A 12,104-nucleotide genomic window follows, 5' to 3' on the forward strand; every position below is an offset into this window, starting at 1 on the left:
TGGATTCCTCTACTGTACTGCTTTAGAAAGATCACCATGAAATAAATATCTGATTATGTTCATTCTCTTCAAACTTTCTGTATGTTTCATTGTCCTAGGCTAAGACCCAGATTTATCAGCATGACATATTGTGACCTAATCCCTTGCCTGACAGCCACCCGCCTCTGGCATCCTGCACTTCAGCATTGTTTGATTCCTTGGGCCTTGTTACAAGAGCTGGAAAGTGTGGAGAAAGCATGCTTTTGTACTTGCTTTCTCTGCCTAGAGTGCCTTCCTTGGTATTCTTTCCTTGGCTTCCCCCAACCCCTGAACCTCCCTTGCCAACATCTGCCTGAAACTCAAAACTCAATTCAGGTGTGTCTTTCTCTAGTAAGCCTTCCTTGACAGCCTTACTCACCCATTGCAGGTCTACCCTGTATAATTCTTAGAGTAATGTCTGTCTCCATCTCTACGGAACTATAAGCTCAGTGAGGCCCAGGATTAGGTCAGTTTGGGCTCACTGTTGTTTCTCAAAAGCTTGACATAGTTCTTTGCAGGTACTCAATATCTGTGAATGTATGAATCTGTGAGTTGCTAGGTCTGGGTTAGACGCTTGTGCTGTGTGCTCCTATAGCACTATGTGACTACTTCTGTAATGCATTTAACCTACTGTATTGTAATTGTCTATTTGTCTGTCTTCTCCAACAGGATTATGAGTCCCTTTTGGATAAGGTTTGTGGTTTTTATCTCTGTATCCTCCAGTAATTAGCATGGTGCCTGATAGATACTAGATTTTCAATATGTCTTTGGCTATTACACGAAAACTATCCATTCTGGTAAATAAGCAGATTCATAAATTGCTTGTAGGGCTATAAATTGGTATAACTGGTATAACCTCTTTGAAGTCACTTTGGCAATAATTTTATTAAGAATTAAATTTTAAAAATTTTAAAATGGACTGCAGATAAACAGTATTTGTAGATACACTTGATTTGGTCATTGAACCATTGTTTATACTAACAAAAGATCAGAAACATCCTAAATGATGCTGTTTAAGGGACTGATAAGATAATTTATAGTACAGCCCCAAATAGAATACCATATTAGACATTGAGAAAAATGATAGATCTTCTGTAGAATAATATCTGTGGAAAAAAAGTTTAAAGGCAAGGTGTGTAAAATATACATCTGTTTGTTCTTGTTTTGGGGGTTTTTGTGGGTTTTTTTTTTTTTAAGTTTTTATTTATTTATTTGATAGATCACAAGTAGGCAGAGAGGCAGGCAGAGAGAGAGAAAGAAGCAGGCTCCCCACTGAGCAGAGAGCCCGATGCGGGGTTCAATTCCAGGACCCTGGGACCATGACCTGAGCCAAAGGCAGAGACTTAACCCACTGAGCCACCCAGGTGCCCCTGTTGTTGTTGTTGCTGTTTTTTAAAGATATCTTTCTTCCTTTATTTGAGAGAGAAAGTGCATGAGCAGGGGGAAGGAGCAGACTTAACACTGAGCAGGGAGCCGGACTTGGGGCTCAATCCCAGGACACAGATCATGACCTGAGCCCAAGGCAGATGCTTTTTTTTTTTGTTTTTAAAGATTTTATTTATTTATTTGACAGAGAGAGATCACAGTAGGCAGAGAGAGAGAGAGGGAAGCAGGCTCCCTGCTGAGCAGAGAGCCCGATGCGGGACTCGATCCCAGGACCCTGAGATCATGACCTGAGCCAAAGGCAGCGGCTTAACCCACTGAGCCACCCAGGTGCCCCCCAAGGCAGATGCTTAACAGACTGAGCCACCCAGGCACCCCCATCTGTTTGGTTTTTTTAAAAAAAGAAGAAAAAAACCTATGTGTACATATGTACAGTGAGCTTATATATATATATATTCATAAAAGACCTATAGAAAGATTATAAGAAAGACAGTACTACTTGATCCTCTAGGAGAGAACCAGGTAGCTGGGGGACAGATATGAAAGGAGACTTACTGTTGTGTATACCCTCGTTACACCTCCTGAATGTTTGTGTTCTGTGTGTGTTACTGCCTTTTTGAAAAAAACAGTGAAATACTATTTCATATTCCCACACTATGGCTTTTCCGTACTGTAACATCTCCTTACATTGACCAGATCCATCGTCATTTCTTACTCTTTCCATCCACCTTCCTGTTTCTCCATTTTGCATTGTGGCAGTGTTTGGTAACTAGTGAAGAGGACAAAGGAAAGAGAAATCCTCATCTACCCAGGACCATGCTGGTATTCTGCCTCTGTCTTGTTTTCCCTTCCCCACTCACCAACCTCGGTTCTCCCCACACCCCAATGGGCAGTGAGTTCCATTCCAGACATCTGAGAATCCCCAGGTGCTTCCTCCCATACAAAACCCTACCTCCACCTCTTCCTCAAAGCCCCCATTTTGACTTCTTAGCTGTTCAGAAACCCTATCAGTGAATTAGTCTTTTCTTACCTCATCCTGCCATAGGCCTTCATTTTTTCATCTTCTTCAGCTTCTATTCTGCTCCTTACCCACTTTTTTTTTTACCCTCCATTTGCTCTGAAAGTCTTGTCCATATCTTCCATGCTCCCTTATTTTTATCCTGTCCCAGACAGGCTATAAGAGCTACTACCAGGAGCTTAGAACTAGGAGAATTCTTATCTTCAGGAAAGGAGGCAGTTGGCAAGAAGAGTCTTCATTCCATTTCAACAGCCATTGGGATAGGTGCTTTGGGTCTCTCAAGTTAGAACTCTGTACATGTTATCCTGTAAAGATGTTATTATAAGTGATGATTAAGGGCCATATTGCATGTCCGTTTTGGGTTAAATAGGCTCCTGTGATCATGCTTGGGTAAAAACACTCTGTCATGCTATGGTAGTGACATTTCCAGAAGCTGTCTAATCAGGAGATGATTCGTGGTTTATCCAAAAGTAATTTTTATTAACCTGTGAAGTAGGCCAACCAGTCAGTGTCTTCCTGTTCATTTTCTTCATGGTAAGTGGCCTGTGGTCCTTTATGTGTCACAATTACTAGAGTTGTAGCAAAGAGGAGACAACAACTCCAAGTGGGTCTCATTATTGTTTAGCTATTGTAATGGTTTTACAGTTAGTGCTTTCTCTTTGTAAACTTGTATTGTTTTTAACCTAAGTGTTGATTTTCTATACCTTTAATATTTTCTAATCCCCTTCTAACAGAGGCGGACATCCAACCATGGTCATGCCAGGAAAAGAGCCAAGGTGAGAGCCCTTTCCGTATACTATAGTCCCCCCACCCTTATCTGAGGTTTCGCTTTCCATGGTTTCACTTACTCCTGGTCAACTACAGTCCAGGAGTAGATGATCCTGCTTTTGACATATTGTCAGGTCAGTAGTAGCCTAATGCTCTGTCACAGTGCCCACATCATTCACCTCGCTTCACCTCATCCGCAGGCCTTTTATCATCTCACATCATCCCAAGAAGAAGAGTGAGTACAGTGTAGTAAGATATTTTGAAAAAGAGAGAGAAGGACCACATTGATACAAGTTTCTTACAGTATTTTAATTGTTCTATTTTATTGTTGTCATTACTGTTGTTAATCTCTTACTGTGCCTAATTTATAAATTAAACTTTATCTTAGGTATGTATGTCTAGGAAAAAACATAGTATATGTAGCATTTGGTACTATACATAGTTTCAGGACCCCACTGGGGGTCTGGGGAAGTATCCCAGGGGATAAGTGGGGACTACTGTAGTTTCTTTTCTACTGTTATTAGTAATACGTTTCACAGATGCACTTATCACTAGTATCTAATTTATTTAGATTATATGCAAGCAAAGTTTTTCTGCCTGCACTTTATACTCTAATTGTCAATATACGTACACACACACATTTCATGTTAGAAAGTTTGGCTGTATTTTTCTGTTACCTCTAATTCGGTCACAGTCTGTTTCTGATATCCAGCCAGAGCCTCTCACAAAGCCTGAGCAAATTAGTACTGGTTCTGCTGTAAAGCTAGTTTCTCTGTTCACTTTTGGTTTCTCTAGGAGTACTATGTGAGTGTTATCTTTTCCGCCAACATTTTTTCCCCATTTATCCTTTAGGAATTTATCCTTTATAAATCCTGCCCCATTAGTAGAAATGACTCAACACTTTTGGACATCCTAAAAATAAAACCTTTTTTGGTGGTGGTGGGGTTACTTTTTAAGTTGGGGCAGGAAGGAGGAGGAGGATTTTGTTTTTAATCATTTTATGATAAAATTAGCACATCACGGATTTTTTTTTTAAGATTTTATTTATTCAACAGACAGAGATCACAAGTAGGCAGAGAGGCAGGCAGAGAGAGAGGAGAGAGGAGGAAACAGGCTCCCTGCTGAGCAGAGAGCCCGACACGGGGCTCGATCCCAGGACCCTGGGATCATGACCTGAGCCAAAAGCAGAAGCTTTAACCCACTGAGCCACCCAGGCGCCCCTTTCACGAATTATTTTAAGCAGTGTTATCAGAGAGGACTATATGTGTCAGTATGTGATGGTTTTTTTTAAATTTTAGTTGGGAGAACAGTAAAATCTTAAACCTTTCTTGCATTGAGAATAGTTATCACCAGAGTAATTATTAAGTGTATCTACCTATTCCCCCCCAAAAGACAATGGCAGAATTTGGGAGTGGCTCAGCCAGTAGGTAGCCTGGGTTTGAAGGAGAACACATCAGATAAATGAACTCTGTGTCTTGCCTGACATGGCCTAATCCTCAGTGATGGGCTTGATGTTAAAGTTCACATCAGAGGGTGTTCACCTCTACTTCACTTCCACCTATACTTTTTGAGATAAATAAGACAGTTATTGTGTCCATTTTATAGATGAGGAAAGTTGGGTTTATAGAGATGGAGTGAACTTGACAGAATATTCACTAGTAAGTGGCAGGGCTCCACAGGAAGTCAGTTCTTCAGACTTGCAAGTTCTCTTCACTGTACTGCACAACCAGGAACACATTCCATGTTTTGTGCTGTTGTATTCATGGAAAATCTAGATTTTGTTATAAGAACTCTTAGTAAATGTTTATAGGTAGGTTTCTATCATTTTTGGCTTTGGGGATCCCTAGGAGAGCAATGATTTATAAAGTGAATTTCAGATTTTTTTGGTATTCTCCAGCCAGCTAATTAAGAAGCTTGGTTTACTTTTACCATTAGCTTCTTAATCACATTAAATCCCCAACGTTGGGAGGTTTTCTTTCTCTTTACTCTTTTTTTAGACGCTTCTTTCCATACTCTTGCTGCCTCGGGTTTAGAGTCATTTAGCATTTATCGTCTGCTGTGCTCTAGGCACTATTTATGATATGTTTGTTTATGTACTTTATGTCACCTAATTCTCACAAGTCATCATTAAGTGTTTTTATCCCTGTTTTATTGAGGAAAAACAGAGACCTAGAGAGGCCAAGTAATTTGCTCAGGGTCTCTCATAGCTCATAAGTGCAAAAGCAGGAGTTGAAGCAGGGACTTCTGGCTCTTAAATCCAGTGTCTACTAAGCTCTTCAACTGTGTATTTTCAGTAAACTTCTGAGTCTGAAATTGGAGCATAAGCTAGAGAAAGGGGTGAGAGCTAAGTGAAGTGCTTTTCATATCATCTGTTCAAAGTAGCCATTTTGTTTTTATAAGTTTATTAATGGAAGTAGGAAAATTATCTTTGAAGTAAATCAGGAACTGGGGAGTAAGTCCACTTTGGGCAAAAAAAAAAGAACAACACAAAAACCCTACTTAATGGAAGCAGCAACTAACAGAGGCAAAGAGGATACCCTTCATTCCGCGAAAAGCAGCTTTCTGAATGTCCATATATATATTTGGGCTTTTTTCAGTCTAATTCCAAGCTGAAGTTGGTGCGCAGCCTAGCAGTGTGTGAGGAGTCCTCTGCCCCATTTGCTGATGGACCACTAGAAGCCCAGGTAGGTCCTTTATCAGAGTAGTGTAACTTTTTTTTTTTTAAGATTTTATTTATTTATTTGTCAGGGATAGAGGGACAGAGAGCGAGCGAGCACAGGCAGACAGAGAGACAGGCAGAGGCAGAGGGAGAAGCAGGCTCCCTGCCGAGCAAAGAGCCCAATGTGGGACTCGATCCCAGGACGCTGGGGTCATGACCTGAGCCGAAGGCAGCTGCTCAACCAACTGAGCCACCCAGGCATCCCAGAGTAGTGTAATTTTTGAGATTGGCAGTTGTTTGGTAAACTGTAGCGTAACAACCACAGCATCAACAGTAGGCTTGGAAATCAGGGTAGAAGGAACTTCAAGTGGTTGCTGTAAAGCAGGGCATGGCTGCAAGCATGAAGTACAGGTCTTCACACCTGGACCACCCGGGATGAGGCAGACAAGAAGATCCCAGGGCTGCATCTTGTTTTCCCACCCACACTTTCCCTCTGGCAGTTAGACCCATTTCCATCTAGTTCCTGTGCCAAGAACAGCCAGTGTAACTTGAGCTCTCCATTTGGTGGTTGTGATTGTTGGCAGAAAAGGCTTGGCCTTCTACCCTTTTGGAAGAACCCAAGCTTAAACAATTGAATTAACAAAATACTCTCTTCTGTAAGAGAATGCTGCCACCCAAGATTTCCCTTCTTTGAGATTTCAAGGGAGCGTCAAGTCCTGTGGGAGAATTAAAATCCTTTTTCCCTTTTGATTGTATTCCTCTTTCCCCTTAATCAAGGATATAATTCAGTTGCATATCAGCTGCCCCTCTGACAAGGAGGAAGAAAAATCCACGAAGGATGTCTCTGAAAAGGAAGACAAGGACAAAAACAAAGAGAAGGTCCCAAGGAAGATGCTTTCTAGGGGTGAGAACTCTCGCCACCCCTTATGTCCTAGGGTCTGGCTCTGCTGTGCCCTTTCCTTCCATCTTGGAGCCTGACACCCACTAACCTTACTGGCTCAGCAGTTCCTAGTGTTCTGTTGACTTCATGGTTGCTTGGTGGGGAGGGGGTGCTTAACTAGGTTACTTTCCTTGCTGCTTTAGTTAACCCTGCCTTAGGGGCTCACTTGCTGCAGAAAGCTACTCCGTTAACACTGGCACTACCTATAAGAGGACATTGTAGTTAATTCCGATTTTATTTCTCCTCTGGAATAAGTAGTGACATGAATCACCACTAGTAGCAGATCCTCCATATATCATTTATATTTTGGTTTTGGGATGCTTGGAGTGATTTTTTTAAAAATCAGATTTGCACTAATTATTAAGCTCTCTTTGGTTTTAAACTCTTGAGCTGGTAGCAAAAGACCTGGTCCATAAAAATTATAGTTGACAGGAAAAAGGCAACCTTGGGATTAAGATTTTATAAATAAATTGTAAATAATCAATATTTGAACCTGTTTGCTGAGATTCTGGAAAATTCAGCTCTGATTGCTCTTACCTGGAATTTATTTTCCTTAACTTGAATAAAATCTGCTTTGTTTTGGTCGGGACATTCAGCAAATACTTAATTATGGTAAGGTAGCGTCTCAGTGTAATACTGATGCAGCACTCTGACCCAGATTCTACCTTCCATCATTGTCATGGGGAATCTGGCAGGGGGAAGGGACCTGGCAAATCAAGCGTCATTCTGGTTTTTAAGCTAAAACCCCTAAAGTTTGATTTTACTTTGCTGTGATCCCTCCTGATTGGGTTGTGGGCTTCTGCTTGGGATTAGATTTCATATAAGGCAGTTTCATTTATTTTAAAATTTCTTTTGTTGTGATGGTTCTAGATTCCAGCCAAGAATATACAGACTCCACTGGAATAGACCTACATGAATTTCTTGTAAATACACTGAAAAAGAACCCAAGGTAAAAACATTATTTGATGGAAGGGGGACAGTAGGGTCCAGCCAGGATACTGAAAAGGACAAGTAGCTAGCTTTTCAGGATTTTTCCATTAGTCAGATCTATGCTATTGACCCTCCACCACCTTTCCCTCTAGTGTAGTTTTATATTCTGTGAGGGATCCAGAATACCCTTGTGTTGAGGTGTCTTCTTTCAGAAGAGCTGAGAAAAATCTGTGGAAGGAGACTGCAAAAACAAAAAAATGTGAAGTCTTGGGAGAACTATTTAAAAGCAAGAAGGAAAAATAATTGATACATACATATGCTAAATCATAATTGTTTTAAAATTGTATAAATAACAAGATGGAATGTAGACTACTGATTAGATTTAGTTTAAGTATAAAGTATGTGTTTAAATGAATATGGCTGCCAACAGAGAGGTTTCTGATAAGGAAAACAAAGTATTGATTAGGAGGATCTGCAAAATGTATACTTAATTGTTTTTCTCTTTTTAAAGTAGTATAAGACAGGCCAGTGAGGCTCAGCAGCCTCTGTGTTTTTGTCCACTGTTGGGGTTTGGATCTGTCCCTCCCTCCAGCTTCTGTAGGGTGCAGGTTTCAATGCTTTTAATGTCTATGGGAGGGCTGCTTTTTGTTTTGTTTTGTTTTAATCTTTTTTAAACAGGGACAGAATGATGCTGCTAAAATTAGAACAGGAGATTCTGGAATTTATTAATGACAACAAGTAAGTTACTTGAATGAAATACACATTTAGAGGTGGGAGGGGGCACTGAAAAGAAATTCAGGTACAATTTTAGGATATTCCTCTTAAATCTTTCCCTTAAAGTTTGAATTTTGAAGTAATTACTCACTGGGAACCAAAAGGAGTTGAGGAGAAATAATAAGAATGTATTAAAAAGTACATGTGACCCAAGTGAGTTTTAAGTTATTGCACAGACTTCAGTTGAAAAGAATTAATATCTTTTCAGCAGCTACCCTTGTCCCATATTTAGTTATTCTTAAATTTCTCCCTTTTTTCCTTGTAGAGTATCATCCAGGTGAGGGAGACCTGGAGCTTAAGGAATAATCTTAAATGAGGGTAGTAGATCAAAGGAATATACAAAATGCTATAGAAAAAGAAGCTGAGAGAACCTTTTTGGTTCTCATTTGAGTAAGGATCTATCTTCCTTATAACATGTCTGTTTCTCCTAAGAAATTCTCCACTTTAGACACAAGAAAAGTTACAGTTGGCTATTACTGCTATTGTTTATCCTTATTTCACTTTTTCCCCTGGTTTCCCTTCAGTAACCAGTTCAAGAAGTTCCCTCAGATGACCTCATATCACCGGATGCTATTACACCGGGTAGCTGCCTATTTTGGGATGGACCACAATGTTGATCAAACTGGAAAAGCTGTCATCATCAACAAAACCAGTAACACAAGAATGTAAGGGAAGAAACCACAAATTGGGAAACTTCCCTGGAATAGTCTATGGGGAGAAGAGGAAGGTGTAGGACCAATATATTCCTTTCTGGGGAGGAGATAGTATGGAAGTTACGTGATCAATTCCTATGCTTCGTGAGGACTTGGAGATAGATTCCGGAGGCAGTGATGTTTTGTGAAGACTGGCGCCTGGCCTCTCTTCACCTTTACTGATGGTACAGGTATAACTTTAGGAGAAGACAACTTATTTATATGTATAAAGAATAGGCCTTGAAGATTTCTTTGTGACGTTTTGGATGCCTGACTCCAGTAACTTCCTGAAGGGACTGTAGGATATAAGAATGCTTTATTATGAGGCCTGCTTCCTAACAAAAGCATCTTTTACCTTACTTCCTTCTACATTCTCCCCCAATCCCAGCCCCGAACAGAGATTCTCAGAACACATAAAGGATGAGAAGAATACAGAATTTCAACAGAGATTCATTCTCAAGAGAGATGACGCCAGTATGGACCGAGATGATAACCAGGTGAAGAATGGAAAGGGGTTGGGTCTGTATGGAGAGATTGCAGTAAGAGAAACTGGGAGGGGAGAAGAATTTTTGTGGGATAAAACTCTAAAACATATTAGTGTGGAAAAATGTATTGAGTTATGCTGAGTTGGCTTTGGCTTAATGTTGAGGACTGACTACACTTGTTGAGCTGAATGCCGCCCTCTTAGCCCCAGAGAGACATGGTGCTGAGTTTTGCTGGGTTTTCTCATTTGGCCTAGAACTCCCTGGTTCTGCCACTGACTTCTAACTCTATGTCATTTTGGGACAAATCAAGGTCCCTCCCTGCTTCAGCCTTGATTCAGTTGATGGCTTCATTCTTTTTTTCTTGAATGGTTAGGAATTTCTTTGGGAACCACCAAAAGCTACTTTATCCCACTTCTGTCTTATCCTAGCTCAGGGCTAGCCTTGGACTGGCAAAGTTGTGATGTAATATACCCACCTATAAAGATGTTTCTGATCCCTTTCTGCAAACTCCTTATTCTTTTCCCAACTCCTTCCACCAAGGTGAGTGAGTTAATTTGACATTTGATGCTGGGAGTCTCAGGCAGTATCCCCTTTTTAATCCGTTCCTGTGGGAATAAGAAGTGAACAGTCTGTCCCATTCCTTCACTCATGGGCCTGGCTGTTGCCCTGACTTCTAGCCTGCCCTTCAGATAGTAAGTTTTCGTTTGGGGATTAGTTTTCTCAGCCACGTACAGGGTTTAGATCCAGCCTGCTCTGCTTGACCTCCAAAGGAGGTTAGGTGGAGAACCAGGATTAAGGTTTGAAGAACGTGGTTGAGTAGAGCCAATATTAGTCTTGCTAATTAATGATAACTGTAATAATATCTTACCTCTAGAGTCAAAATTCGTTTTCTTAGGATATTGTATGGTCTTGAGACCAGGACTTTTCCTGCTTGCTACTTGAGTATTTGAGGGAGTCCTTTTGAGAAAAATGCCATTATCTTTTGTGGACAAACACACTGGGTCTGATTGAAAAGAATGAAACATACAAAAAGACAAAATTTAAAAAACAAGAAAGAGCCTTTCCATCCTGATGCCCTTCTCTCCATTTTCCCAGAACCCTTTTTCTGTGGATCAGGAATTATTCAGGCCTAGAGACACATTGGGGCAAAGTGGAATCTGTCCATATTATGAACTTTTCCATCTCTCAGCTTCAGGCTTGATCCATAGGAGGGGAGCCTTTATGCATTTTCTGTCTATGATATTAATAATAAATACAATGATTGTTACTTCTGTTGAGTGTTTTCCCTGAACTAGACTCTGTTCTAGGCACATTATGTACATTATCTCTTTGAATCGTCTCTACAACCCAGTGTAGGTGGGGTTATTAGCTCCACTTTAAATATAAGAAAGCTGAGGCTAAGAGTGTTAAGTTACTTGCCTGAAATAACTTTACACAGAATGGAGAGCTGAGATTCTAGCCGGGACCTCAAAGCACATTATGCTCTTTCTACTCTGTCGCTGGTTCACCAGTGTTAGGGGCCCCTGAGGTCCTACATCTTATTGGAATGGGATTTATAAATGGACTGTTTAGTAGGATTTAGGTTCTTAAGGCTAGTGAGAATTAAATCTAGTCAAAAGTTTATACTCCTGAAGTTACGCCAACCTCTGGTGACGATCAGGAAGATCAGCCTAGAGTAGCAGCCTCCTTGGTTGCTTCATCTGAAGCTTTCAGAGACTCTGGATTGAAGGTCAGAATCTTTCATACCTGATGACATTCATTTTATGGGCTGTCTCTCTCAGAGCATCTTGCCTTCAAGAGCAGTATGGAAAAAGACACTGTGTACACCCTACCTGGGACAGTGCTCACAACTCACAGTCCAGGAGAGGAAAAACAATGATGGAGAACTGGGCGGTAGGCTAGCCAGAGGTGGTGATTTGCCCAGCCCTCCCTTTTCACCTCTCTGTATTTTTCAGAGAATTTAAGGCTCTCTATCCTGCAGTTCCTTCTTTTCCCTTTCTGTCACTCTCTCTCTCTTTCTCTCCTCCTTCCACCATACCTTATTTGTCTCTTCCTTTTCCTGTCCATCCTTCTTTCTGTTCTGTTCTCCTTTTCTTTCTCTTCTCTTTGTGTTGCTATGTTCTCTTTTCTATTTCTGTAGTTTCTATCTCTTTCCCTCCCTCCAGTGGCTGTAGTTAAGATGAGAAAAAGTGCTTAAGCTTTTAGGTTAGCTTCACTTCGATTTAATTCCCAGGGCCCTCTTCGCTGAGCTGAGTGTGACTTGGGTCTTCAGGCCATGGCATTAGTGAGTAAAGAAAGGATAATATCAGGTGCTAGTTCTGTAAAACTCTTCTCTAAATACTTGTTTCTTCTCCCTCTCTAGTTTCCTCCTATCCCTTTCTTTCCCTCCAAAGCAATGTTGTTTATTCCCTGGGCTTTTCTCTTGATCCTTAGGATC

The 12,104-nt window shown here is 40.8% G+C and overlaps 1 protein-coding gene across 21 annotated transcripts in view; it reads left to right on the forward strand.

Annotated features, from left to right (window-relative positions):
* Positions 1–12,104, forward strand: part of R3HDM2 (R3H domain containing 2) — a 163,313-nt gene that overhangs the window by 121,798 nt on the left and 29,411 nt on the right. For 13 of the 21 annotated variants that reach the window (XM_059184864.1, XM_059184862.1, XM_059184861.1 and 10 more), the window contains 8 exons: positions 688–711; positions 3,154–3,195; positions 5,785–5,871; positions 6,624–6,750; positions 7,657–7,735; positions 8,395–8,454; positions 9,015–9,155; positions 9,571–9,679. In XM_059184864.1, the coding sequence (XP_059040847.1) occupies positions 688–711; positions 3,154–3,195; positions 5,785–5,871; positions 6,624–6,750; positions 7,657–7,735; positions 8,395–8,454; positions 9,015–9,155; positions 9,571–9,679 (669 nt within the window). The remainder of the gene's footprint in view (positions 1–687; positions 712–3,153; positions 3,196–5,784; positions 5,872–6,623; positions 6,751–7,656; positions 7,736–8,394; positions 8,455–9,014; positions 9,156–9,570; positions 9,680–12,104) is intronic. The other 8 variants (XM_059184857.1, XM_059184870.1, XM_059184866.1 and 5 more) reach the window with 1 other exon arrangement.

The sequence above is a fragment of the Mustela lutreola genome, chromosome 8, assembly GCF_030435805.1.
Source record: "Mustela lutreola isolate mMusLut2 chromosome 8, mMusLut2.pri, whole genome shotgun sequence".
NCBI classification, from domain to species: domain Eukaryota; kingdom Metazoa; phylum Chordata; class Mammalia; order Carnivora; family Mustelidae; genus Mustela; species Mustela lutreola.